The sequence below is a fragment of the Athene cunicularia genome, assembly GCF_003259725.1.
Source record: "Athene cunicularia isolate RWA chromosome 2 unlocalized genomic scaffold, athCun1 chr2_part1, whole genome shotgun sequence".
In the NCBI taxonomy this organism is placed as follows: domain Eukaryota; kingdom Metazoa; phylum Chordata; class Aves; order Strigiformes; family Strigidae; genus Athene; species Athene cunicularia.
This window is the reverse complement of record NW_020799095.1, coordinates 30,766,416-30,793,622: the sequence shown is the minus strand read 5'-3', so window position 1 is coordinate 30,793,622 and position 27,207 is coordinate 30,766,416. Positions and strand designations below refer to the sequence as shown.

The following is a 27,207-nucleotide window of genomic DNA, read 5'->3' as shown; positions in this document are numbered from 1 at the left end:
GTCCAAGTCTCTGAAGAAGATCGTGGAGGAGAGCAGGGAGAAGAACCAGCCCGAGGTGGACATGTGCGACCGCGGCATCTCCAACATGCTGGACGTGCCTGGCCTCTGTAGGTACCGGCGGCGGCGGCGGGCGGGGAGAGCGCGGAAACTTCCTTATTTGTCCCGAGATGGGCCGGGGCCGCTGCCGGCCCTGGGAGCAGGGAAGGGCGTGTGTGTGTCGGTCCGGGCCGCCCCGCTCCCTGCTGCGGCCCCGGCCCCTCGGCCGTGGTGGGGCTGCCAGGGCTTCTTCTGTGCCGGGGGTGTCCTGAAGCTTTGGGCATCGGGGGCTTGGGGAGGGGCTCGTGGGCAGGGGAAACACTCTGCTGCCGGCTCCCCACAGCACCACAACGAGCCCTGAGCGTGTTTGGGAGAGCCCCGGCTCCGCTGCACCAGAGAGACCCGCGTGGGAAGCTGGGACACCCCCCACCATCTCCCATCACCTCTTCCCCTGCACCGTCTGCAGCCCTGAGCGTTGCCTGTCTCTCGCTGCTGTCACTCTGGCACTTGAGCGATGGGGAGACTGTGCCTGCTGTCCATCCTTGCCTCTCCCTGCTACCGATGCAAAAACACTAGCCAAGCAGCATCTCCTCTGGCTTTTGGAAGGGATGGGGTGATATGAGCCTGTCTCTGAATGAGAGTATTTTAATACTGTATTACAGATACAGCAGTATCATACTTCGGGTATTCCATGATTGCATGTGCTTCCAGAATTGTGACAGTATGTTGTTTCTGTTATATTGCATTTGCTGTAAATTAACTACAGCATCTGCAACGTACCAATACTGTCACAGTTCTGGAGAACACGTAAATGAAGAGCAAGACAGGTGACTTTGCCTTGCATTTGCTTTGGCTAAGAGTGCATATAATGTTATGGTACAGCTGATTTGCACTGAGTTAAAATTGTGACTGGCTGTAGTGTGCCACAGGCTGATTTCCCCGAATGCATGATGTATTGAGAAAAAAGCAAAATCTAGAACCACCAACATACTTGAAACTCTAACCATATCCTGGTTTAGCTCTTTGCTATGTATGTTACACTTGATAGCAACCAGAACCAAGTGTATGTAACTCTTGTCGCATGACGGAAATGAGTTCAGGAAAATGTATGTCTGCAGAGCTGGGAGCAGACTGAGGTATCTTCAGTCACATCAGTAAAGGATGAAGACTTGTTTTGCAGCACTTGGTTCTGTACTTCATCCTTTACTGATTCTTTTCCTGCTTCTGAGTTGTGCATGGGATTTCAGGAAGATTACATTGTAAAGCCCATATATATGTACTCATGTTAAATTGAAAGCTTCACTGTATTGCTGTTGGATGAACAAAGTAGTGTTTAGCTTGCGTTAACTACAGACTCATTTTCAAGTATACTTATCCCTTCCAGTTAAACTAATGCATTAAGAGTATGGGGCAGCAACAGAATACTGTTGCTTTTGTTAAGCAGACTTGTTACCAACACATAATTAGCCAGGTTTGATCTTTCAGGCAGGTGAAGAAAGGTGGCGTTGAGAATGTAATGCTAAAGTTAAAAGAAGCTTTTCTTGTACAGAGATTGTTTTGGGTTTACTGTACAGGCAGGGTCAGGGGCTACAGTGTGGGACACTGGTCCACAGGTGGTCACTGACACCAAATTGCTAACGAAGCATCTGAAGGTTGTCTGGCAGGGAGTTCCCTACATGAAGTGTAAACTTGTGGTACCCTAGTTACACTGCATCAGAGAAGTCTGCATGCAGATAACCTTGGTGCACATTGTATTACTTGATTTAGCATGGGGATTTCGGGCATTCTCCAATTTGAGGGGGAAGTGATGACTGCTTTCTATTCATTTAACTGAGGTCTTCTTGCTTTTTCAGTTAGTCTGCACTCTGACAGAGAAGGCATTATAAGTTGGGTTTGGGTGCTTTTGTATTGTGGTTTGGTGTTTTTTTTTTTTGTCAAGATATGTGCCACTTTCCATCTGGAAAAGTAATAACTTCCTCCAAATCTGCCTTAAAAAAATTATTGAATAGGCATTACCTCTGAATTTTAGGTAATGGTTTGATAAAATGTTAAACTTGATTGTTTTGTAACCCTACTGTAGACTGTGTTTTGGGTTTCTCTGGCTCTGAGAACTGGCAGGGAAGTTAAATGAGTCTGACCTTGTGCCTTCCCTTCTGGTTGTGTCGATACCTTTCCAGTGCAGTGCAGTGTTAAAGCTTCCCTTTTCAGAAACTGTTTTTTCCATTAAATAAAGATTTTTGTTAAAAAAACCCATCATGATTCATGCCCAGGGACTGTTTTTTCACAGCATCTTGTCTTTAATGAGGGCCACTAGTAGATGTTCAGAGGTAAGGATCGGTTTAGGTTATGATTGGATGGAACATTTTGGTGGTGTTTTCCCTGGTTTTGGCCATTTGAGGTTTAAGGCCTTCCTAGGTTGGAGGATACTCCAAAGTTACGGTATTCAGTGGACCCTGATAGGGGTTTCGTCTCATGTTAATTATTTAATGGTTGTGAATGCCCACCCCAGTGGCCAGTAACTGTTGAAGTAGGCTGTTCCCTATAGTCTTGGTTATTCTTCAAGAACAGGGCCAAGCCTTGTCCCACTGCCTATTTGAGTACTTGCTGCAGCGTGGCTAGTGGATTTGTATTTAAGCTTTCTTAATTCACATAGAGCTAATGAAGACACAAGGGTTTGGAAGCAGTGCACTGCGTAACATCTGCTCCATGTGCCAATCCTTTTCCTTTAGGTGCAGACCTGTTCTTGCCATGTATGTTTAAAACCCAGTAAAAATTAAGTGATCATAGAAAACTAGTATTAATGGAGGCAGAAGAGAAAAGGGAGAGGGGAATATATGCCCTGGCTTCTCTTCTGATTTTTCTTTCCAGTCTAGTGAATGACTTGCTACAATATTGGGCAGTCACTCATGTTTTCTTTTGCCTCAACTTCCACCCTCTGTAGCAGTTGTGGGAGAGACAAAACAGACTAAACTTGCCTCTGGAAAACACCAATGTCTCTTTCAAAATCGAGATGAAATATTTTCTACCTGGATGGAGATTGACACTTGGTATTTGAAATGGTCTTAAAACTAGCTTGGTCCTAGAAGCTTATCAACTTTCTACATCTCTTCCCTCTTTTGTGTTTAGTAAAGGGAGAGTGGAGTTTTCAGTTTGTTAGTAATGTGGTGTTCAGATTCACAAAGAAAAGCTCAGAAGTCCCTGAACCACTGCTTGCTCAGGAGTTCACTCATGTCATTAAAAGTGGAGTTCTATTTGTGGAATATTCCTTGAATCCAGACACTTCGTGTTTTCTCCTAATGACTTAAAGTACAAACTAGAACTGTGCTACAGGCCTTCAGAACATCTAAATTTTCAAGGCTTTCAGGAATGTGATATGAGAAGACTGCAGAAATGTTCTGTAGAAAAGAGATTTCATTTGAGACTAAAAATGTCCCTTGATCTACATGTTCTGTGCTTTAGCTCATCATAATAATACAAAGACCATATGAAACAGTTTTAAGCTTTAAAGCCTTTTCTTACTATACTGGCATACGATGTAACAAATGTTACACCATTTGTGAGTACATCTATACTGTAGTTGTGCATCCACACATGAATAGTTTTGAAAAATGTCTTGCCTTGTGGAAGTGTCCTAACGTATTTTGCTTTTTTCCATATTGTGAAATAAATAGATCATATTTGTTTACAAAACACCCAATACGGACAGGTAATGGCAGCAAGCATTAATAGACATCCTATGGGTGAATGATCGGGTTCAGCAAGTAGGGCATGGTGTGTGTCTTTCCCCTAGCCTGATGGTAGGGCATTTGCTGTTAGGACTTTAAACAGCCATCAGCGATTACAGAATTGTTCTTGGAGTAGGGACCAGTCTGTAATATGTCATTTATGCATCTTTAAGTGATCAGTATGGGAAACTGTGAATTGAAGAATTATTTTGCCCAAATAACTTGAGACATCTGCTGCTCTGTAGTCTTGTTGTCAGGGAAGGAATATTGGATGAAATCCTGTTTACCCTGTAAGTGTTAATTTGCTCTCATTATCGTTCCATCTGCAAGCTATTCATATTTTACATAACGTACATGCTTGTGTGGTAGGAATTAACATGCCTAGAATTAATTGTCAGAAAGTTAGTGTTGATATAATTGTCCACTCCTAAAATAACAAAAGCACAGAAGATAGAGGGGCAGGCTACTTGTAGTCATTTTGTACGATACTGTAATGGTCATCCTTCATCAGGTTCCTCCAATGGGACAGACAATGTCTTATCTTGGTTCAGCAAGGTCTCTAGAGTCTTCCTGTTGTTGTGTTTGTTTTGGTTTTTTTTTTTAAAAAAAATAGTCTTGTCATCTGTATATTTTATGTAAAGATAACTTGCAGTGCATGGCAGCAGTATATGAAAAAACTTGATACTAAGGCCAAAAGGAAAAAGCTTCAGTATTCTTTCCTTGACCCACTCTGTTTTGAAGCAGTAGTGGGGCTGGGACCATAATGAGAATTTGTAATTACTGTGCGGTTAAATTGCTCTGACAAATGCCAGTATCCTGACCCTCAAACTTCTGTGTGGATATTTGGTGCATTCTTGAAATCAAAATAACTTACTGCCTGTATGTGAATTACTGTAATGTTAACAAGGCATCTGAGGTCTGCAGTCCTCAAGGAGCTGCTGCTTAGTGCCTAGGATCTCCTCCAGTGGTATCACAAAGAAGTTACAGTAATTCCCCTGTGAGAATTTTGATGCCCTTTGAATCTTGAGGGACTGGCACTTGGGGTGAATCATCTGACCTGTTGAGTCCTGCTAGTTACACTTATCTGAGCTGTGTTCATCCAAAGCAAAATGGCCCCATCAGGTCCCCTTCAGCCTTCTAGATGTTGCTTGGGGAAGTTAATTAGTTAAGATGGATGCCTTTGTCAGAAGAGCTTAGTTGTCATACAGAGTTGTCTTCATATATACGATGAAGAAAACCACAGTCAGCTGTTCCCACAGCACAGTCCTTTGCACAGGAGTAGGCGAGTAGCAGCATACTGAGAAGCTTTCTATTTTCAGGGGCTGGTTGTTTCACATAGGTCAGTTTAATGTAAGTGAGCAAATTCCCCTCTGTGTAAGGACTGACTCAATGCCACTTTAGGCTTTCTTACTTAAAGTGCTGCAAATCTGTCTCCCAACTGGTAGTAGCTTTGGATCTTTCAAGATTGAAAATATTTTTGTCTAGATATGGCTAAAGTGCTGCTGGAAGTAGTCCAGATCACAGATGCCTAACCTTTGCTCTTTTCAAAATAATACTGGAATTTTTCTCTGGTTGAGGGATGTCAGCCTGCTTTGCGGGTCAAAGATGCAAAGGGATTTTATCATCAGGATTGACTGAGATAGTGGAGTTTCAGATGACGTGTCTAGGCTTCAGCTCTAATTTGGCCAGTGAAGTCCAGATTAAAATGTCTTTTGTCTAGGGTTTTTTAATGTTAGGACGTTGTTCTGTTCTGTATAGACATGTGAGAAGAAACCCTTCTGAAAATAGACTTGGTTGAAGAAAACAGTGATGTGACAAATATGGAGAGGGAGTGGTGAGAATAATGCTTGTAAGCTTGTGTTGTTAAAGGCCAGCAGTACACATGGCTTGCTGGTTTGGTCAGGAGGCTTATCTTTAAAATCTAAATATGAACAGAACTTTGTATGACATTTAAATTCCGCATTAATTTGATGTTCAGAAGAGCTGAGTCTGCAGCACCAAAGCTCAATTGCCCTTGAGTAAGCATCTTCATATGTATAGAAGTGATGAAATCATGGCAGAAAAGGTTCACCATATGCATAGACATGGTTTAGATCTCAGTTCTCTATTAGTAAAATACTTCCTTTTCTTACTGTTTTGTTTCTTACACTTGCATGTGTGCTGCTGTCTAGCACTTAGTGCAGTTCAGTGACTTTATACTTCTGTGGTGTGAATAAGTCGCATGCAAATGGTGTCTCCTCATAAGCTGGCTTCTTGCAGGAGTTATAAATATTATTTGGTATGTTTCTTCTTCTAAATATTGAATTACATCTTGAGCACAGAAACAGAAAATCCTAAGCACTTCTTTTAGTCTATTTGAGTTGTCATTCTTATCTGTATGCTTTAAAGGGGTATTTTAATAACCTTGGACATGTCTAGCCTTAGTGTTAACAAATAATCATTCATAGAAGTCATAGCCTTTTCATAGAAGTGGTTCATAGGCAGGGAAGAGTTGAGAAAGGCAGATCATGTTGATGGATGTATGAACTTAATTTGAGCCTTTCCTCACATAGTTTCTCAAGTCAGTTTAGCTGTTTATTAAAAGGCATGTAATGGGGATTTCTGGTTTTAATGTAATGAAGTTCACTGTGAACTCCAACAAAGGTAAAGCACAGATTATCTGAATTTTGAATTCACTCCTGAAACTGGCAAAGCTCTGTGCAAAACTGGAATGAACTGCTCAAGGCCACAGAAGTGTGACAGCGTCAGTCTTTGTTCTGCTTTAATAAACCAGAGGAAGCATCAACTTCAAAGGAAAAAACAAATAGTGCAAAAGCTCTCTTAGAACTCTGTGCCTGGCCACACAATTTGACTTTCCAGTCCCTGCACTTGCACTTCAGTGTGGGTGTTGCAGACCTTTGCCTGGCAGCAGCAAAGCAGGAGTCCCACCTGTTGGGAGCCCAGTTGTCCATCATGCTCGTGGTGAGATGCTGTCTTTTTAGCATGGAGGTGAGGTGGCATTAGTTGGTCTTGTTCTGCAACTTTAGTTCAACAACTCTGCTTTTAAAAAACAAATCTTAAAGTGAGGTGGAAGCAACTTTGTACAGTATAAAAAAATAATAATGGATTTTTTTTAAAAAGCACATTAAACAAAATCTTTACTTTCTAATGCTACTGTCGTGGGAAGGGCAAAGGAAAAATTCTGAAATGTTCCTGAAGCCCATATCTTCAAGAACAAAGCTGGAATGCCATTTCCTTGTTCTGGTGCCATTGGCCAGAGTGCTGCTCTTTGTGATGCTCCACACTTCAGCCTTAAAAGGGACTCTTCCATGTCCTTAAGACACAGCACTGCCTGACATCCAGGCATGGTGATTTCTACAGGTGTGGTGACACAGCTAGTCTTCACCATTGCCACTGTAAGAGGGACTGAGTGCAAAGCTGGTGGGAGTCTTTGGTACATGTGTGCTTTTTCCTGCCTTTTTGATAACTGAGATTTATTTGAACGTTTCAGGTTTGGGGAAGATAATACTTGACTAATTGGATGTTTCCTATATTGGTTTCTGAGGGGGAAAAGGGCCCTCTTGGATGGGATGACATTACGTGGATAGGCACACAAGTGGTTTGAATTGCAATGCAGAAGATTCCCATTACTCCTCTTGTGGGATGGAAGGAAAGATGGGTTATGGCAGTCGGTAAATCCACTGCCTGGTAAAAAAATCCTTTCTCTTTAAATACAGTGGAGCAAGGCCAATTTCTTGTTGATGCTGGTAAGTCTAAGCGAAGCCTCAGAGCTCTAGAATGACTTGTTTCTTAAATTAAATGCAGGAGAAGATGATTTTTCCTGTCACTGATGTCAGTTTGGATCTGTCTGATCTAGATTAAGTTGCCTTGGGCTGGAGACGTCAGATTAGATCACTTCTCATCTCAGGATGCCGACTGGTAGAGTCGTGCTTCTGGTGGTTGTGTTCTCAGGCTTGGATATCAAGGGCCCAGGAAATGTTGACTGTCTCCGATTGTCACAGCTATTAAAATATCTAACCAAGAGGAATAAATGCAAGGAGTATTTTGGTATTGGTTCACAAGCTTGTAATAATCTCCAGCATCTTCTCTTTTTTTTTTTTTTTTTTTGTGTGTGTAAATTATATTTAGTTATATGTGTAAGTAATTGATAGTGTTAAATGGTTGCTTATGATGCCTTTTATGTTTTAAAGGTGATGTGCCTTTTACGTTTTAAAGTTTAGAGTTCTTTGTCTGCCTTTTAGTGCTGTGTTTTCTACAATATCCTTACAGAGTTTCTATGGGCTTCTTTCTCTGTCCTGCTCTGCTTTGTGAGGTGTTGCAAGCAGTGCTTAGAGCACTTGTATTTTAGGAGAAATTTAGGGTGGGTGTGCTGTTTCTTCCTTTCTCCTCCCTGCTTTTCCTTCCTGTACAACCTGCAGTTGGTTGTACAGGGAACTGTGGTGATGCCCTTTTATTTATTTATTTTAAAACATTGAGCTTTCTGATCTGTTTCTGCCTTTGAGTGACTGCTTTCATTCCACTAACAGCTTATATTTGTCTGGGGTAAGTCGAGCTTTCAAGGGTTAGCTGAAATCGGTTGCTGTATCAGGAAGTAAAAGGTCTCCAAACTGTTTTCTCCAACTTGCAATTTAGTAAGTATTGATTAGCAGGGCCAGTTTTTACACATGCTCACCAGGATATCTTTGATCCCTAAAGCAGCAAGAACCCTGTGGGATGTCTCTGAGCTAATGTTAGTGATGTTTCTTGCTTGAGGAAAGCTCTGAGGGATGAGAGATGTAGTACTACAGCTGTCTTTCAGGCAGGGAAAATTTCTGACTGCCTAGGAGAGGGCAGCAAGGTAGTTTCTAGAGCTGTTTTAAAGAGGCTATGCTGGAAGTAAGGAAAGGGTGTAGGGGAGGGAAAGTCTCTCAATATTTCTAGTTCCAATAAAATACAACAGACTTTTTACAGGGATGGGGCAGATGTTTGAGAACTCCTTTAAGGTACGAGTTTCTCCTCTGACTATTTAGCATATTTTTCTGATCAGATACTGTTGTCAGTTGTGGGCTATGGACCTTCTAGGGAAAGCAATGGTGGTGTGTATGGTGGATGTGGGCAAAAAGAAATGTAAAGGATGAAGTGTAGGGGGATTGCCAGTCATTAGCTGCCCCATGCACAACGCTGCTTTGTTCAATAAGGTGGAATCTGAGGGGCTTTGATCAATCAGATCATTCAGTTAGTTTGAGTGCATGTTGTCAACTGGCCATTTGTCATGCAGTAACAATGCTGGTCTGCTGCTGTGCTTCATGGATGCCAAGTTGCAAGTGCAGCTGTTGGGACTTTAGGCTTAATTCTAGCAGTGACTTGGTAATGAATTGGGAGCGTGTGGAAATGTAATTGCTTGTGTGGCATGTGTTTTGTTGGGTCTAAGCATTGGGGTGCCTATCAGTTTTTCCTTGGGAAGAATTCAGAGGAGGGAAATGAGAAAGGTTTGTGTGCCAGAACCAGGCCTCTGCTGGAGGCACCAGTAGTTGCTGCTCAAGTCGTATTTGATGCTCTAACAGAAGCATGAAGTAAAGGGGCAGAGGAGTGGCTGGATATGCTCTTAAATCTTGAGCTTTTCTTGTTTATTGTGACAGTGCACATGAATGTGGAGTTACTGGAGCAAAGATAATAACTTGCCTCTTTTTAGCTGAAATAGATACAAGCTCTCAGTTGCCATGGCCATAAACTCACTTCTTTCTCTCTTCATTTGCAGTTACGTTGTCTCATATCACACAGCTGGTTCTGAGTCACAACAAGCTTACAAGTAAGTATACTCTTGTTTTTGGACTTCATTACAAGCAGTTGAGCCATACTGAAAAGCTGACACTGCTAGTTTGATTTTTTTTTTTTTTTCCCTAGAGTGTAATGTTACTGTTAAGAGTGCTTCTTTGGTGAAACACTTTATTAAAAACAAAGAGATTGAAGATGTGACTTAGCAGCCATGTTCAACATGCCTTTCCAGCTTCAGTACAGATTGGCGATGTACTGCAAGATCTGTAAATCTCACTCTTGTTACCAGTTCAGCCAAAAATGCATTCCCTACTGTGACTCTGAAGTCCTTATGTTTGAGGACTTATGAATTTAACTGCATCATAAATTATACAGTTTGTATTTTAGTAGATGGATAATTAATTTGAAGCAAGTGAAAATAAGTTACAACTTAACTGCATTGTATCTATAACCAAACACATGTGAGCAATGCCAACTGAATATGAGCTTCAGGCATGAAAGTCAAGCAGTCTACTTCTGTCAAAAAAAAAAATAAAAATCTTTTGAATGTAAGTACTCTGTGGATCTTAATTCCCATAGTAAAGAAGCCCTTAAGTGAGGTGTTGGTGAATAGCATGTCATGAGAGCAACATAAACATGAGACCTAACTTAGTGGAGGCAGAGGTCAGTCTGACTTTTGCCAGACAAAAAAAGATAATATTTTTTTGTAGGAGAATACGTGAGGCTTACACATCAGTGTCTTGCGCAAATGTTCCCGCTTCTTGGTTGTTGAAAGACAAGCAGTGAATTTCATCTGATCCATGTTACTGTGCATCTTCTCAAGAGAAGACAGCTGTTGGTTTTGTTGACATTCTGCTTGTTCTTCTCTGCTCTATCTCAACCTGTCCTTCCCTTTCTGGAACTGTGTTTTTTAAGAGTGCGTAACACGAAGAGGAGAGTGGAACCATCAGACAGGGTGTGCATTGAGCAGGTGACTGCGTAGGTGCTTTGGCATGTACCAGGCTATAGCCAAGGAAAGCTTTAAAAATTGAGATTTTTTTTTTTAATAAAAAACCCAAGACTCACAAACAGCAAAAACCCCAACAAACAAACTAAATAAAACCCAACCTGTTGATCTCCAAAATACTTGCTGCACAAGCTGTAGGATAGTATGTTATTCAAAACATATTAATGCAAGGATCTTACTTAAAGCTTTGAGCATTTGCAGAGGATTAAGCATGAGGAAAAAATGAAAATACTCTCAGATTCTAGCACATAAACTGTATCCAGAGAAGTGTTTATCTGGTACTAATGAGTGACTTAAAGGGTTTGTAGTAGTAGGAAATAGATAAAATTATAAGTACTATGTGGTTGACTGTGAGAAGTATAAATTAGTTACTCTAGGTCCTGCTTCTTATTGTAATAGTGTCCTCTAGACTGGTGTCTTGCTATTTTTTTTTGTCCCTATTGTAGTTTTCAAAGAAATCTCAATTTATTTATAGAATATGACCAGCAATTTCCAGCCATGTTAACTTGTAAATTATGACCGATGGATAAATTCAGGCAGGGAAAATTGTAAGCACCACTATTAAACACACAGCTCTTCCTATGGTTTAGAAGGTCATGAAGTTACGAATAGCTGGAAACTGAGAGAATGTTTTGGGAAAGCATCATGGTAAACTTGCTTTGGGCATATTGCTGTCTGGTATCTGTTACCAGCCACTGATGGATCTGGGCTACAGGGCCACCCAGCTGGTGGCTTTTGTGTTCCCTCAGGTCACTGTAAGGAGATGTCTGTCCCTGAACTTGAGCTGCTTAAAAGCTAGGCAGTTAATTGTATCCAGCCACTTCAGCTTTCTCTGCAGCTTTTGGAGGACTGCAGACACCTTGAGATGGCAGTTCATTGTGCACACCCATGGCTAATGCTTGTGATCAGACAAGTCATCCAAAGTGTTGTACCTGGTGCTGCCAGGCAGAACTTCTCTCTAGTGCTGATTATTTGCTCCTGTATCTTCTGTCTGAATGGCTGCTTATCTGGCACAAGGATGAAATGAGTTGTAAGCATTACTCGTGGTAAACTTCACTATTCTTCCTCTGGAATTTGTAAAAATCCTACAGTTTTTGAAAGCTAATAGACTTCCAAGTACTTAATCATCTCTATCACATGACACCTTACAAATCCTAAACATAGCTAAAGGGTAAGTTTGGTTGAACATAAACTGGCTCAGCAACTAGCAGATATCTTACCTTGCTCTGAGGAAGAGAAGACGGGCTGAAACTTCTTCAAGGAGACTTGAATCGTGGTAAACTTGGCTGGCTGAGAACTGAGCCTGGGGAGGGTGACACACTTCAGCATGAGCACCAAGATTAAAAGCTAAGTAGCAAACCTGTGTCCTAGCTATGAGTCTTAGCTGTAGACCTGACTGGGGAGGCAAAAGAACCAGTAATGAGGTGTTGAAGAAGGATGTGTTCAGGTTGACTCTATTCAAGAAAAATCCAGAGTACACCATTTATTTAAATCAGTTTTAGTTTTCAAAATACCAGTTTAAGGATTGCCACTACTCTAAAATTGTGTTATATTAAATTTCAAATTTTAATTGCTTCTTTCTTCTGAAGTAACCCTTAGATCAGCAGGCTACAACTGTGTCTTCTCTCAGCCTGGGGATTCTGTCAGCCTTTCTAATTGCTGTGTTTGGGTTTCTTTTATGGGAAGGTAAAACCACTGCTTCTCCTGAGAAGTAACTCAGTAAGTCTGAAACTTACTATTCTTTCTCAAATTGATGTAGACATTTAAATAGACAGCACACATTTTTAAAAGGCTAAATTTCAAGTTCATATTCTCGTATTTGACACTGTTGACCTAATCTTTTAAGCTATGTAATTAATTGTCTTAGCAGATTGTTCTTAAAATGACTAGGAAGCTGGTGGCAGTGACACTTGACATGCTACACTAAGGTCATATTAGCATCTTCCACTAGTTTTCTGTCACTTAAATGAGTGTTCTGCTTCCTTTTTTTCCTGCTGTTTAGAATAAATATGTCTATCTGGAAGAATAAATACATGTAAAAACCAGATATGCATATTTTTATGTTACCATAGTTCATATTTTTGCCAGCAAACTCTATTAAAAGTAAGTAAAGTTTCATTAGCAAGTATAAAGACCGTACTATTAAATGCATCATACTACTTAGAATATTTTTGTGGCATGGTTTCTGTTAATATTTTTAGTATGCCATTCATACTCTTGGTTCTTGTGCATTTACATGTCTAAGTCATTCATTATCAGAAGTACTCAAATTCACATTGATTTTTCTGGGGAATATTAGGCTGGATTTTTTTCAGCTGGGTGGTGCTGTGCTAACGGAGAAGTCTTGAACTGGCTGCTTCTGCTCTAGGTAACTTCTGAAAGAGTTGACTCTGTCCTTTGCAGCTTGATGAGAACTTTTTGTGCTTAAACATCAGAAACAAAACTCTAGGGGAAGCTAAATAGTTGTGATTCTGCAGTCCTGTTGAACCAGTTGCTAAGTGACAAACCTGGGATGATTCCACTTTGGGGTCTCCTGTGACAATCCAATTGAAAGCAGAGGGTGAAAGTGAGTATTTGTGTTTTTTCTTAACTTAATGTAGACATATGGGCCAGTGTCTCCATATATTGTACTGGGAGGTTTTCATTCTACCACTTAGTGATTTACAGCCTTCTGTCCATTATATAATGAGCTGAGAAGCAAAATTGAAGACAGTCATGGTTATGCTGTTAGCCTGCCCAGGTTGTCTTATCCTGACCCAGGTATCTTTTGAACCCGTTGACTAACAACAAAATAAATGGAATAGAAGTCTTGACAAATGTTTCTCAAATTTGTGGAAATGCATGGCTGAATGATACACATCTGCCTTTCAGTGTGGTGGATTAATTTGGGTAGATGTAACCAAGCTGTCTTTGTTCCATGTCATTTGATGTAACTGGGGGACATGGGTGATGTTTACCTCCTGCTCAGTTGAATCGTTAATAGGACATGAACAGTGGTAGAGAATTAGAGTAGCTGTGTTGGACGGGTATGGAAGGAGCTCAGCCATATGACATAGAAACCATGCTTGATCAGTTTGGTTGGTCGCAAATATTGTTTCCACATCTTCTGGGCAACAGTAATACTTTTTTATGGGTAGCCATTGTACTATTTTGTGCACTTCTGCTTAGGACTGCTTCACCCAGGTTCAACTGGAACATAACTTCTCTTGAAGTCTACAGCAGTCTTGACTGCTTGATCTTTCTGACACCCATGAGCAGGATGAAAGTGAACTTAAGGTGTTGGTGTAGATTTGCAGTTTTGTAGGACCAGACAGCATGCTCCCTCTGAAGTTGCTGCTCCATGGTTAATGCTGGGGTGGCTGTACCAGTCACAGGTTATGCTGTGCTAGGTTTCCAACAGCTTGGACTGTCATGAGGATTCTGAAGTTTTATGTTCAGGAATTTGTCATAGAAGTTCTTGAAAACAAACTTTGTCTTACTTTGTTAAAACCTCCTCAGCCAGAGTTTGTGGTTTCATAATGGTTCTGGGGGACATGGTGGGAACTGCAGAATACTGGATGTCTAGGGAGCCCAGGTCAGAGAGAGGAAAGGCATATTGCCAGGCTTGGCTGTCTCGTCTACTTTGGGACTCACTTCATGTCATTTCAAGCAGAACGGTTTGGAGCTCTGGGAGACAGTGTAAAATAGATGAGTCTGTATGAGGGTTTCCAGCTGAGAATAAGTTCTGTGTATCAATGTCTTGAGGGCATAGCTTTTTTTGTACATTGGTTACACTAGAACAGCAAATGGCTGCCTTTGACTGGAAGAAAAGTACTTTTGCAGGCTTGCACTGAAGTCAACAGGGTAGATTGTGTCATCTTTTGGTGCCCTTATGCCACTAGATTTGTAAGTGAGCAATAACCGGAGTACAATTAGCAATAGAGAAACTCACATTTTAAAGGAAATTGAGCATATATATTGTGGCTTATGCCTTACCTGACTTTTTTTTCCTTGCAGAGCAGCTTTTGTGAACTATTTTGCCATTAAGTATGAAGTGGTTCTGAAACTTCCAGACTTTAGCTAACTAGGCCAACTCAAGGTATCCTTCATCTACTTAAGGCGTACACAAAATTTCACATCCTAGTATAGTCACACTTAATATCTTTACTTGGTATCCTAATGAAGTTTGGCATTTAAACTCCCTGTACTAAACCATGAATAGGAAGTGTGCTTGAAGAGCACAGCTTAACCGTAGTCCAACCCAGGAGTGCACAGAGGGGAAGATGTGACTGGAAAGCAGGCTGGGATGTTAAAAGTAACTTCAGCATTGACAACAGGCACAAGAGCTGTCATCTACGTGTATGTGCTCAACTATTATGCTGCCAACTCGACATGTTTTATTTCATTTGGGATATGCTGTAGGTTTTTAGTAACTTGTAACTACTGTAACAGTTATCTGACTTACCTACCTGAGATGATTAATTGATGTTGTAATCACGTGGATAATCTATCCAGAGATTCTAGCCTTTGTGTCATTATCTAGTCGTAGGTGGAGTCCGTGAGTGTTTCTGCCGTCAGTGGAAATACCGGTATTACATGGTTTGTCCATCAGAGGTCACTGTTTAAATAGCTTTAGCAGGTTTTTTACGTGGGAAGAAGCTTATGTTCCTGGTAGCGATGCAGCCTGCCTGGTAGGTGGTGGTGGACAGCAGCTTAGTTTTTGTATTCTCCTCAGTCTCCTTAACCTCAGGTGATCCTGTGCTCGTCACATTCACTATATTCTTGTGCTGCCTTTAAATGTTCTCAAAAGTTGTCTGCTATTCATAGCTCACTCCTGATGATTTTTCTATCCTTTTGCTCGTGTGCTCTGATTCCTTGCCCAATATTATCAAATGTCTAAATGATGAGAGATCAGGAACAACTATTTTCTTTCTCAGACCTCCCCTGTATTAGCTGATGTTGCATTCTCTGTCCTCCTTTCCCATTCCTCTGAACTGCTGTCCTGTACTGTCCTCTGGTCTTTCCAATGCTTTTTACTTGATTCTCAAGTGTAATCCTTTACTCATCTTTAGTCCTTTCCTTTTTGTGAGGTGATCTATTAGTTTTTTGCTGCTAGTTGCCGTTTCCTGCATTTTGTTTCCAAGTTCACTTTCTGGTCCTGTCAGAATAGCTATGCCTCATTGATCATGTTCCTTTGACAACCACATGGTCACCCTTTATCATCCTTGTGCATTTTGCCTTCTTCCAACAGAGCAGTTCAAAACCTTTTCCTTTTTTTTTTTTCTGCCCACACAGATTACTTCTTCCTTGCTTTACCATCTCCTTCTAAATTGTCTTGCTCTCTGTGCATGACCAGCACAGAAGGTTGTCCCTTCATTGCTGTTAACCCTCCTGACTGCGTCCTTGGATCTTATTTAACATGCTGCTAAAATCCCTTGGTGTCATTTTTATGTTAGGGCATCTCCTTTATAAGTCACCTTTCTGGCTGTAGTGTATACCTACATGTATTGGAGGTAGTCCAGAGACAGTTGGCAACACTGCATCTGTCTGTCCTGAATTCCTTCCCAGTCTAGCTGCTTTGTCTTCTCCAGACTGCTGAGATGTCTTGTGCTGTGTCTCCCACTGGTATTGTCTGACACTTTGCATTTTGCCTGGTATCACGTTATTTATATAGCAAACTTTCTGACTTTTGGAGGGAATGAGATGCCTGTATACTCTTTACTCTTTGTTGCTTCTTGTGTTCTCCTCTACTTTGTTTCTGCCTCTGCTTCCTTCTGGTGAGTCATTCTGGACTGCTGTATTGACATGATATACCCCAAAATGGTGCAAGTAAGCTATCTGCATAGTGAAACTAGGGTTGTGTCCAAAGCACAAGACTTCTGCTTGACAGTGGCCTCTCAACTGTGCTCGAGAGAGGTGCTTTAACTGTAAGTCTTTAATTTTTGTTCTAGATTTTGGTTTGGTTTTACTTCCTATTTCTGGTGCAGGGATCTCTAAAGGGAAATATCTATGAATGTAGTGCAGAGGGAGACGTGAGAAGGAGGGAAAAGGACATCCCTATACATATGCCTTACTAAATTTGTGACATGAGTTCTGCACAAATGTTTAGATTAAATACTTTGTTAGCTTTTTTCTTTTCTCCCTGAAAAAGCCCCAAGCCTTTGGTTCTGAAAAAAATAAGAGATGGTAGAGCAGTTTAGCTTTAATAATATAAATTTTAAGAAACTTTGGGAGAATGAGGCAGAATAATATATGAAAGTTTTGTGCTGTAATGGTATACAGAGCACATGCTGAAACTATCCTGATTTATGCATAAATTAAATTGACAAAGTTTGTTCTGTATAGCAACGAAGTTGGTTTTGCATCACAAGTAAACATGCATACAAAATACAGCACTAGACACAAATCACTTGTCTTTAAAAGAGTTCCTCAGGAGCTGGTGTTCTCTTACTAAAAGGCATCTGTGAATTTATTAACAACTATTTTCTAAGTATCAATGCTTACTAACATGCTTTAGCACAGATTTCTTGTCTTCACTTACCTCCCGGTGGCTTTTTTTTTTCTTTTTTTTTTTTTTATTTTTGTGGAAGCCTCATATAAATGATCTTTTCTGAAATAGTTTCCTGATCTTTATCTGAGGATGGGCAATTTGTGGTAATGTGGTTTTTCCTGGCTAGGAGATCAAGCTGTATCTGTAGCTGGAAATGAAATGTGTAGTCAGCTGGAGCCTAGGATCACGTACTGTAGAGGTGCTGGAAGGGCTCTGTACCATGCAGACTCAAAGAAGTGGCTTTAAGTACTGGGTATAGGGAGCCCAAAGTAGGAGGGAGTTTAATTCTTTCCCAGCTCTGAGGGCTGGAACTAGAACATGGTATAAGCACATGTGCTGACTTTGCTTTTTTTGTTGTTTGTTGAGCTTTTTTTACTGCAGTCTCTTCCTCTGTGTGTGTTCAGAGGACAAGCTGGCGTCTCTGGTAAACAATGTCAGCCTGACACTGTGGTGCTGAATGGGGGGAGGAGTCAGTTGATCCAAGTAGCAGTGAAAAATAGGCCTATGGGAGTTCTTCAGAATGTTTCAGTGGTATAAAAAGTATAAACTACTAATACTGTTCAATAAACTGAGCTTAAAATTATGGACTATTTGTTAAATACAGCAAAAGCAGAAATTTATAAATGAGCACTGTTAAACACGTGTAGATTGAGTAAGAGGCTGAAGTGACCTTAACCTGTGAGGGGTAACCTATAGTATCTGTTCAAGACCTTGCATTAAGGGCATCTTTGGCTAGTCCCCGTTGTAAACTGAAGAAAGCATCTTAAATTGACTGAAGTAAAAAGAATATTGAAGGAGGGGAAAATGAACATGCTGAACTTCAACTCACTTGATTTAACTAAGGCCAGCTACTGTGCATTTGGTGGAAGCCTAATAATAAATCTGTTTAACACTTTCAGCTAAAGTTCTTTAGTCCTGCAGAAGTTATTTTTCTTAACTGTTCCCAGCTGTTGAAATACCAACACATACAGATGATCTGACCTGTAGCAAGGGGATGTAGCCGTAACATCTTGCAGTAAGATAGCAAAACATCTTGCCAGAATTGTGCACTCCTCACAAAACAATTATGGAAACTGGAGTTGCTGTGGTCTGCTACAGTACTTGGATGCCATGCTAATTCAAAAAGCTTGGCTAATACTGTTTTCTTCAAAATTATTTGTAGAAATGAAGGGGCATGTTTATATCCACTTTTTTATACCCATCCTCGCTTAAACAGTACTGTTCCTTACTGCTGTAAAAAGCTAACAAATATCAGATTTTTGTGAGCTGTTTTGGTGTGTTTCTCTGCTGTTAGGTGATTTATTTTCAATTTAGTAATTCCTTCCTAACCTCAGCCCCCGGTTCCTAGTATTTCTCTCCAAACTCTGAAGTGCATCTTAAGCGTTCTTCTCAGAGAACAGATTTGTCCTTTGTCTTCACTAGGTGTCACTTGACTCCCAGTCTCTTCTCAGCCTTTCTTGTGCTCACAGCACTTCTCCTTAGACTCTAGCTTTTAAATTAAAAGTTTATTGATAAATTGCTTTGTTAGCACAGTAGCACGTCAGTGAGCTATAGTATAATTTAAACGTGTTCATAAAAGCATTTTCATAACTGCAGTGCTTCTGTGGATAATTGCAAAAAAGAACTCTGCTGGTTTCTGGAAGGAGCTGAAGATTAAGGCAACAAGTTTGTTTTTAATGTTTTCTGTGTGAGGAAGGTTAGTATCCATCTTTGGAAGAGGATGGAGGGATGACAAAAGGGGAGACTTGGACTACATAGTGTGTAAATTAAGTACTGTATGCTTCACTTGGGATCAGGATTCTCTTCAGTTAACTGCCAAGTGTGATATCAGCATGCCTATGAATATTTAAAATGAAAACTGTTGTGTTCTCCCTCTGCTAATTCCTCTTTCATTTTGGTGAAGCTGATTGCTTCACTCTCTGTATAACAGAACTCTTGTCAAATTAATCTAAACATGACTCCAGCTCTGTGAGTACAGTTATATTGGATGCACAGAATGCATTATATATTTAGTATTCTAAATTCTTCCTCCCCCATGAAATGTGAGTAACATTTCATGTCTTTATGACCTTTATTCTAAGGGATCCTTACTCATGAAAAGTTCCTGTTGACGCTGACTGGATTAGCAACAGTCTGCAGAACTGTGTTTATTAGATTGTACAACCCACAGGTTTTACTTGAGGCTTAGGTAGGTTCTTGCTCTTGGCAAGAAAACCTTACCTGGGATCTGCAATGGAGTGATAGCACTCGGAGATCTGTATTGAGTTCTCTTTTTACTCTGTATGACTGTTGACCAGCTTTTAAGTGGAACAGTTTAATGAGAAACTGGCATAGTTTTATAATCTCTTCTCTGCAAGTAGTGCTATTTTAATAGCTCTTCTGGATAAATATTCCCTTAGAACCTGTAAAGGTTTGGAGTACTACTGAACATCATGTTCCTCAGTACTGCTAAATTACTTCATTAACTAAAGAAACATTCTGAAAAAAGGGGATTCTGCAGCTTAAAGTTTCTAAAGATGTGAACACCAAAGAAACTAATCATATTTTAAATAATTAAAATTCTTATTTCACTTGATGTCTGATTCAAATCTCATTGAATTCAATGGGAGGTGTTCTGTAGCCTTTCATATTCATATTTATTGAGGAGATCGTAAGCTTATTTTGAACATTCAGTGTTAAGGTATAAATGAACTGAAATGTTTAACTCTGTTTACATACCATGTGTTTCTCTCATGGAGACTTAGATTTTTACTAAATCATATCACTTGTCAAGAAACTACCCAACTGGATGCTTGTCATGTTTTTCATCTGAGCTTCCTTGTCTAAAATGTTTTGTATTTTAGTATTATTTTGTAAAGGAAATTTTTGTATTGGTCTCTTCTAATAAGAGTGTCTTCAGAAATGTTTGTTTTAATGTTGGTCCCTGATAAACACAAAAAAACCAGACTAGATTTCGTCTTTTAGATAAAAAGCAAATGGAGACTGAGTTTTTTTACTTTTAAAGTTGTGAGGATTCCTCTTGTTGTCTGGTGCCTTAAGAGAAATATTCCTGGAGATCATTTGCAGAAATAAAGACTTTCTGAAGCCTGTGCATTTTCAGCTGTAATGAAGGGTCCCGCTACCACAAGAGGAATTGTATTGAAACTGAGATGAATGACTAAAGTGTGGCAGAGTGAAACTGGAGGGGAAAAAAAATGTGCCTTCTTTTCTCCTCTTCCATTTTCTGTGTTCTTCCTTTGTCAGAGGTTGGGTATACAAAAGGAGCTGGATCTAGATGTCAGTTCTACATAGCGGTATGACTATGACTTCCTGCTTTTTGAGAGAGGATTACATCTGAGACACTTAAGTCTAAGCTGCTTTAGCTGATTTAAATATTCTTAGCATGTTGCTCTGAATGATAGCTGTCTCTGATAAAAGGTCCATCTAACCCAGTATCTGTTCTCCAACAGAGGGCAACATCAGACCTCTACTAAACATAGATGTCTAGTGTTGGCTTCTGGTTCTTGATGTGGGGAGGGAACTGAGGTCCAGATCTAGGACACTTACATGTGGAGTTATAGACGCATTGAACAGTAGCATTAAATCCTTCATATGTAAGTTTTAGAAATCATATCAGAACTTCTGAACAGCTGCTGCTTATGTAGGAATTAAATGTAATAACTTGCCTAGAGTGAAATGCTGCTCTGATGAGAATATATTTTAGTGCCTAAAGAATTGCCACTAACTTCAGGGCAAAAAAGAGCATATTTGTTTTTAAATGCTTTGAAGTATAAAAGTTGCCAATCCTTATTTCCAGGAGCACGAACAAAGTCCTCTTACTCCTTGGTGTGCAGCCTGTAGACTCTTTCTTTCACTGTCAACCAAGCTCTTGAAATAAAGGTGAAGTCTATAGCTGTCATAGCGAATCACTGTATGCAGTTTCCAGTATTGAACAAAGGGAAGGAAGCTGTTCCTGGTCTTGTGAAGTGAGACTTAATATGAATGGGGCTTCATGATGTGACTGAAGCTTCACAGGAGAATGCAAAGGCATTGGGCTGCCAAATTCTACTAGCATTTGCTGAGGGGGAGTTTAGTTGTTAATGACACTGGGCAGCAGATGGTCTTAGAAGAGTTGTTAAGACACTGTGGATCGTACTGTAAATATGTGGGTGAATGGAACCAGGTTGCTGACAGTTCACTCTCACAGCTCATCATGAGAAGGTGACTTGAGTGGAATTCGGTATTGCCAGAACATAAATCTCTTGGTATTTGGCAGTCTGCTATGTATCTGGGAAGAATTTTGCAACATAACAGTGGGATGTTAGTCAGGACGTGCTTAGTCGTGTAAAGTTCAGAGCAGAGAACACTATATGCCTAGTCAGCCTTGCCTGACCACTGCTGATATTTAGACTGTGCGCTTTAGCTACAAGACCAATACAGGAGTTAATTTTGCTCTTCTATTTTTCTTTGAATCTAAGAGGGCATTCGTTCATACGACAAATTAACCTGAATTTTTGAACCAGAAGATAAGCTGTTACAGGAAAAAGTCCTCTCACCTATCAGAAGCCTGGTCTTGACCTACTCTGTTTTTCCTTCTCACAAAAATACCTCCAACCCCTCCATCCAAACCAAAAAATACAATTGTGGATTGAGGCTTTTTATTTTGTTTTAACAGGGTGAGACACGAAGTATTTAATCCAAATCCTTTGCTAAATTTTTAGCCTCTTTTTTTTCATCTCAGCCTGCTTACCCATTGAGCTCTTAGTATGGCTTGAAGAGAATAATGATATAAAGTATCCTAAGTATGATTCACAACATGGAAATATGGTATGTGGGAATTGCACAGATATAGCAGAATCTTAGCGGACAGTGTGCAAGAACACAGCTCCTATTGTTCACTGGGAACACTTACATGGAATAAGTGTGCCCTGACAAAAGAAAAAAAGATGTAAAACCTCTGATAAACTAGCCAGTGGAAGTTGAGGTTTAGCCCCGTGTTTGCAAGTAGGAGGAGCAGGTAGAATTTGAGACTCTTCAACTGTGTAGTAGCCCATTGAAACTAGGGTTATCTTTTATGCTGTGATCTTCATTGCAAGTGTAATCCTTTGCAAGGAAATCTCTGGAAGCCATTGTCTTGTGTCATCTTTTTCTGGGTAGTTTCATGGGTGGTTTTGGATTGTTTTGTGTGTTTGGTTTTTTAAAATAAAGGTGACTGTTCATTGTTTTCCTTGAAATTATGCTGCCTTTCTCCACAGTTAACTAGCTTAAGTCAGAAGTGAGATACAAATTTAAGGGAGGGAACAAGCTGGTTTGGACAGGTGTTTGAAAGGATGCATCCACTAAATCAGTGTCACTAGTTCAACATAGCTTAGTAACTGGGTCCTGCTTTTTGCTTTGATGTCATTTATTGTTTGGACTCTGTCAGGCTGCTTCGAGGGTGCTTGTCCCCATCTTGTGGTCTATTCACAGATGCAGAACAGCTTTGCTGCTACTCCATGATTCAAGAGGTCATTTGGTAACAATCTGCTTTGAATAGGACTGACTAAATGTAAGGCACCTATTAACCAACACTGATTCAACTGAAACTCATGTCAGGTATTGCTGGCTTTGCTTGCATGAGGGTAGCACTAACAAATTGTCTCTGTAATCTGACAGTTTCTGTAGTCTGGCCTCACAGCAAGATCAAAAAAGTTTCATGGGCTTCCTACCTCTGTAGTGATAGTATTGTCCTTGTGTAAGATGTACTTATTTAGTTGGCTTTGAGAAATTTCAGTGTCTTGGATAACAGCTTCTTAATTTCTTTGTCATCTCATGATGGTGTTTAACTTGAATAACTGAAATACAGAATTGACGCATAAGCAGCCAAGCTGACTGTAGGTTTGGTAAGTCTAACCTCCTGAATGTTAGGCTCTTATTTTAGTGTTACCATGACAGAGCTCTGCATTACATTTGGCAAAACTTGTGATGTTAAGTTGCACTGTTTTTTCTAGGAGAGTGTGATCTCTTACACTGTCAAAAAGGCCAAAACCTCATACCAAATTTTTATTAATTGCATCAACAGTGTAACTTCAGGAGAATTGTATTTGGTCTCTGTATTGTTTAGGGTTTGACTAAGCTAAAACCTGTATTTGCTAGTGTTGTCCAAAAAGCAGATTTGTCACCCAGTGTGCAATAGGTCAATAATCACACACTCAGGAGAGACATTGCTTATTTATTTTAGGGTTGCGCAAGCCTTGGTGCTCTGTGGTTTCCCACAAATCAAGCACACCAATGGGACTTCCTGTGCTATATTTATACACAGAACTTGCAGAGTTAGCAGTTTTCAAAGTCCATTCTCTCTTTGATCATTGGTTAGTAATTTACACACAATTGTAATACTTCTGACAGAATACTTCTACTACTACATGTGCTCAGGGGAAGGGTCTTCACCTGGGCAAGGGTCGTCTTGACCTATAGACGTAGTATTTAGTATTATATTGAGGGTAGTTCTGCTAAGAATACATGAACCTTGAGTTTGCTTGCCAGGTTGGCAGTGTACCCTCTTCAAGGTCTAATGGCTCCAGGAGGCCCTTGATCAAAGAAGGGTATCTACTTGTTCTTCCCATTAGGGATGCCTTTGGCTTTAACATACACAAGGAACATCTTTCTTGACCTAAGCATAATATTGCTACAGTGTTATAAGTTTAACCTTCAACAGTTGTACTTCTGATTCCTTGTCTAGCATAAACATACTATCTGAGAAGAGCAGAAACATGGTTTGCCAGTCCATTGCATTTCATCAAAGTCAAATTATAAAGTCTAATTTCTGAAAGGAAAACATTTTAATACTGGTAATTACTGTTCTGGTGAAATATTGGAGCTGGAAACAGCTGAATTATGTCAATTAAAATCCTCAGTTAACTTCTGTTAGGGAATAATTTAAAACAACAGTAGTAGTACATTACTCTTTACTTTCTGAAGGCACATAATTCTTACTGTCATTGAGTGACGGATACGCATGGACCAGTTGGAAAATACCGCAAATGGAGGACTTGAATGTTCAGATTTGCCTTAATGACTTTATAAAAAAGGTCTGCTAAAAATCTCCTGCAATGAATATGACCCTCAGCAGTAATATTTATGTAGTGTAATTAGAGTGTTTGTTAGGGATCCTGTTACTGTTCACAATGTAATTAGACTTATAATCTAGTAAATGTGACATACTATAATGTTCTGCTTTGTAAACATTATTGACTCCATTTTAAGACTGAGATTGCCTCATGCCAACAAATAAAAGAAAATCATGGGCTCATAAAAACTTCTAATTATTTAGATGTGCACTCTGTGGGTTCCTGAAGCTCCACACTGATGCAAAGTTGAGACTGAACCAAAGTGAATATTGAACACAGGTGCAAGCTTCAGTGCAGGTGATTTGCCAACTTTTTATGTAAACTTCAGCTGTCCGCTTAAATCTCACTAAGTTGAAGGGGGAAAACATGCAAATCTGAGTAGCTTTTTAACCTCATCTGCACAGGCATATTCATATTGTGGTTCTGCTTTATTTTTCATATTTCTAGATAATAACCAGATATTGATTTGTTGGTAATCTAATGTAGCCATGTAAGTGTATTGATCAGTTAGTTATTCACTCATGGGAGGTAACAGAAAATGGGCTTGACTGAACAGTTAATCTTTTACAGCTGAACTTTTTTTGGTAAATTTTGCTGTATTTTAAAGGGACAATAGCTTGGATACTAGATTATTTAAGCAGTAAGCAGAATGGGCCAGAGGTAAAAATGAATTTTTATTTCATGTTTGCTGTTAAAGACCCTTAATAAAACAGTTGTCTTGGTATAACTACTTATTCATTTTTTTCAACTCAAATAATGAAATTATTCAAGTCTCTTAAGTTCTGCTTTTTTGAGACCTGTGTGCTACATGAACTCACATGATGGCTTGCCTCCCTTTGTTAGCCTGAGAACATTTGTGGTCCTTGTGTCTCTCTGCAGTGTTCTCTGTTAGTTAAAATATCCTACAGTACTGGTAGTAATTTTCTGAAGAGTACAAAGTGACTGCTCTCAGAGATGAGCACAGATTCCAAATAGGAGCCTTTTTTGTTATAAACTTGTCTTTTATTGCAATAGCTATTAGCTGCCTCTTCTACTGTCAGCCTCTGTACAGAGCAAAAGACAGGTGCTAGGAGAGTATCTATAGTCTAGGTAGCTTGCTCTTGTTGTGGTCACTCACTGTGAAAACTTTCCTACAGCTGTGCCAGCAAACATCGCAGACCTGAGAAACATAGAAGTGCTCAACTTTTTCAACAACCAGATTGAGGAGCTGCCTACACAGATTAGCAGCCTTCAGAAGCTCAAACACCTGAATCTTGGGTACGTATCTTAATTCAAAAATTTGCTGTAATAGATGTACTGTCAAATGTTGCAACTGAACCTGGAACTTCTTATTTTTTGCTATTCAAGTTTCTTTTTGAAAGTGTGATTATAACTTGGTGGTTCTGGATTCAGAGTGTTTAGCTAGTGTACTGGGTAATCGGATACTTAAGTGATCAAGCACTTAGGCTGGCTATACCAATAACCATTTAAGGGCAACAGCAACTCACATTCATCTAATACTGAAGAGAAACTTAACAATTACTGAATTTTACTTCCCTAGTAACTGTCTTAATTCTGTGGTTGCTGTGCAAGAGCCAGGCTCTAGTTTCTGTTCTGCTTTGTAAAAAAACAAAAAAAACAACCCAAAACAAACCCATCCCAAACAAAACCACTGAAACCAAATGCTGTTTTTTCCATGTTAATTTAGGATTTTAATTCCAAAGTCCCAAATTTGGGATAAGACATCCCAATTTCTATTAAACATGTAAAAGAACCAGCCGATCTTTAAATGTGGTGTGCATTTAATTCAGAGAGCCAGTACTGACTGAATTTGAGCCAGAGGCGTTGCTGTTAAGTGTTCACATACTATACAAGTTCCTGATACTTTATAGTAACTATGGTTGCAGTTGGCTTTCTTGAATTCTTAAGGTAATAAATGTGAAGCACCGAACCTTCTTAAAACTCGCTGGGCGTAGTAAAGTGTAAGTACTTAGGAAAGCACTGGTAGGGATAGGCTTTAGATTTATAGGCTTCTCATAGAAAGAATGTATTTTAGAAATTCAAACTTCTGAACACCTTAAACTGACAACTTTTTACCTATTTTAAGTACCAAATGATTTTGGCTAGGCCCTGTATATCCTGCTTTAGATACTTTTGTAAAGTGCTGATAATTGAATTGCATCTTGAACTGTTGGAATGCCAATACACGTTTTCATGATGATCTGTCTTCTGTGGTCTTTATTTAGATCTCTAGCATGCCTTAATATCTGAACATGGAATTGCTTTTCAGAGCAAATATTAATTCATGATCAGGATTCTATAGATCTTGGGGGTTAAATCCATACTTTTGGAATGGCACATAGAAGTGTTGCAGTGTATGGAGGGAGAAGGAGGTTGGGATCTTTCCATGTGTTAAAGCAGTGACAAGTGTTCATGTGGTTCAAATACTGGTCTTCATTAATGGAAAAAACATAGTGCAAAAGTCCACTTGGGGTTAAGACTAGAAGACATTTAGAACCACATCTGAAACTACAGTTGCCACCTTCATGTGTCACATGTACCAAAATCTTGTAGATTAAATGCTCTTCCTTCTTAATCCTGTATTTATCCATAGTCTTCCAGGCACAGAATGTACAGCCCAGCCTTAGCTCTGCAAAGTGAGTTCTGCTTCAGAGGATCTTGGCGTCAGGAAAGAGGAAACTGTTCTGTCCTAGTTGTTTGCCGGGGGCAGCCCAGAAACGCTCTTGTCATCTGCAGTGCATGTGTACACACAGGGCATCAAAACATCCCTCTGAGGGAGAGGGAAAGCTTGAATAAGACATAGATTATTTTGAGGATGATTTTGGTACAGAAAGATCAAATGGTGGGGTAGAAAAAGTGTAGTAGGGAAGGTGTACTGCTGCACTGAAAGCTTTAAAAAAAGAAATTTGCAAGGCAGCTGTGGCATGGTTTCTGTGGCACAAACTCAGTGTTTTGAACTTCTGCAGGGCTGAATAGTGCTGGGCAGGGATTTTCAGCTGGTTCTTTTTCCATGCCAAAGAATAGATACCATTCTGCCTGTTAATGGAAGAACACTTCCCCCCCCCCCCC

At 39.9% G+C, this 27,207-nt stretch overlaps 1 protein-coding gene across 1 annotated transcript in view; it reads left to right on the top strand.

Moving 5' to 3' along the window:
• Positions 1–6: 6 nt before the first annotated feature.
• RSU1 (Ras suppressor protein 1) overlaps positions 7–27,207 on the top strand; it is a 116,426-nt gene continuing 89,225 nt past the window's right edge. Inside the window, exons 1-3 of the mRNA XM_026843613.1 lie at positions 7–107; positions 9,499–9,549; positions 25,275–25,395. Of these exons, the coding sequence (XP_026699414.1) occupies positions 62–107; positions 9,499–9,549; positions 25,275–25,395 (218 nt within the window). The 5' untranslated portion in view covers positions 7–61. The remainder of the gene's footprint in view (positions 108–9,498; positions 9,550–25,274; positions 25,396–27,207) is intronic.